This window comes from Trypanosoma cruzi, genomic scaffold (assembly GCF_000209065.1).
Source record: "Trypanosoma cruzi strain CL Brener 1047053516483 genomic scaffold, whole genome shotgun sequence".
Lineage (NCBI taxonomy): Eukaryota > Euglenozoa > Kinetoplastea > Trypanosomatida > Trypanosomatidae > Trypanosoma > Trypanosoma cruzi.
In genome coordinates, this window is record NW_001849159.1 from 4,292 (window position 1) to 5,733 (window position 1,442).

Genomic DNA, 1,442 nt, shown 5'->3' on the forward strand with positions numbered 1-1,442 from the left:
GTCCAGCGTCTTCTACATGGACAACTGCGTCGTTATGTCGCAGTCGCACGTGATGTACGCTCTTGCGTCGGACCTGCGTGTCAGCGGCGGCTCCGTGTTCTCCATACAGAACAGCCTGTGGAGTGCACCGAACACCGGATACTACAAGGGCGCGTGTGTGTTTCTGGATGTTGCGGTGGATGGCGGCAGCGTGCTGCAGATTGTGTCCAGCGAGTTCCGTCTTGGCTTCGCCATGCTCATTGCAAACACGCTGACTGTGACTGATGGCAGCTGGCTGGTGCACCGCGACAACGAGTTCCGCACCGCCTACGTCGTGCAAGTGATCAAATACGACGGCGTTGCGTTCCGCGATCGGAGTGTGTGGTCGATACTCCGTAACAAGCTCACGTATGGCTCGTACTCGTCGACCCATGCACACATGACAAACGATTGGTCACCACCATCCGACTCGTGCCCGACCATCTACGGCATGTGCAACGAGGCAAGGGGCTCTCCTGTGACGAATTACCAAGAAGAGCTCAATATTGGAGTGCCCGTGACGGCACTGGACTGTGGTGCGTGCACCGTGGACGCCGTGTGCTTTGCAGCGAGGACGAGCAGCATCAGCGGCTGTGAGTGCGTGTGCGCTGCTGGCGGCCACGGTGACACGTGTCTGCCAGCTGCGGTTCCGGACGGTCTTGGGCCGCTCCCCGATGCAACCGACACGGAGGTCCGCTGCGTGCACGGTGGCAGCATCAGCTTCGTGGACGATCCTGATCCCGGTGTGCGTGGCCTGTGCTTTGTCAACGTGACCTTTACTGCCGCGATCGTGCTTGACCTGTCGCTTTTTGCCGCACCACAACAGACACTCAACATCACGCTGCTGCAGTGCGTCCTCATGGGCCTGTCGATCAAGGGGAGTGGTGCGCGCGTGCACTTGGGCGTGGTCTCCTCGATTCTGTATTCTGGTTCATTGGAGTTCAGGGGCGATTTTGGTGGGAGCTCCCAGATACTGGTGGCGGGCAGTACGCTTGTGATGAGGTCTCGCCACGCCGCTCAATTCCAGAGGTTTTCTCTTGGTGCGAACTCGACACTGCTGTTGCTCGACAACGTCATTGAAGGGGAAAGTTACGCCGTTCTTTTACCCTTTGTTGTTGTTGATGGCGGCGGGATCCTTATAAAGGGAAACACGCTGAGGGGAGCGGAGGAGGACGTTCCGTTGGAATCCGCTGTTTTGTTTGAATCTGCTATTGTGAAGAATGGCGGATACTTTGACGTGGAGAACAACACGATGAGCGCGGCTAATGGCGTTTATTTTTATGGGGACGCCTTCGTGAGCTCTGCGGGGCTGCTGCGAGTGGCGGACTGCACCTTTTTTGGCAGCGCGGAGGTTTTTGATTCCACGCTATTGCTTTTGGACGGCTCTGTGACTCTCCAGGGCGGTGCGCAGTGGCGTGTGGAGG

The 1,442-nt window shown here is 57.9% G+C and overlaps 1 protein-coding gene across 1 annotated transcript, besides 1 other annotated feature; it reads left to right on the top strand.

Annotated features, from left to right (window-relative positions):
• On the top strand, nucleotides 1–1,442 carry Tc00.1047053419637.9 (dispersed gene family protein 1 (DGF-1), putative; the record flags this gene model as incomplete). Its single annotated transcript, XM_797221.1, has 1 exon — nucleotides 1–1,442. A coding segment is annotated over one exon (1,442 nt), but the record flags the coding sequence as incomplete, so codon positions are not given.
• Nucleotides 1–1,442: a sequence feature (areas not merged during assembly with more than two copies in the genome that could not be assigned to a particular haplotype).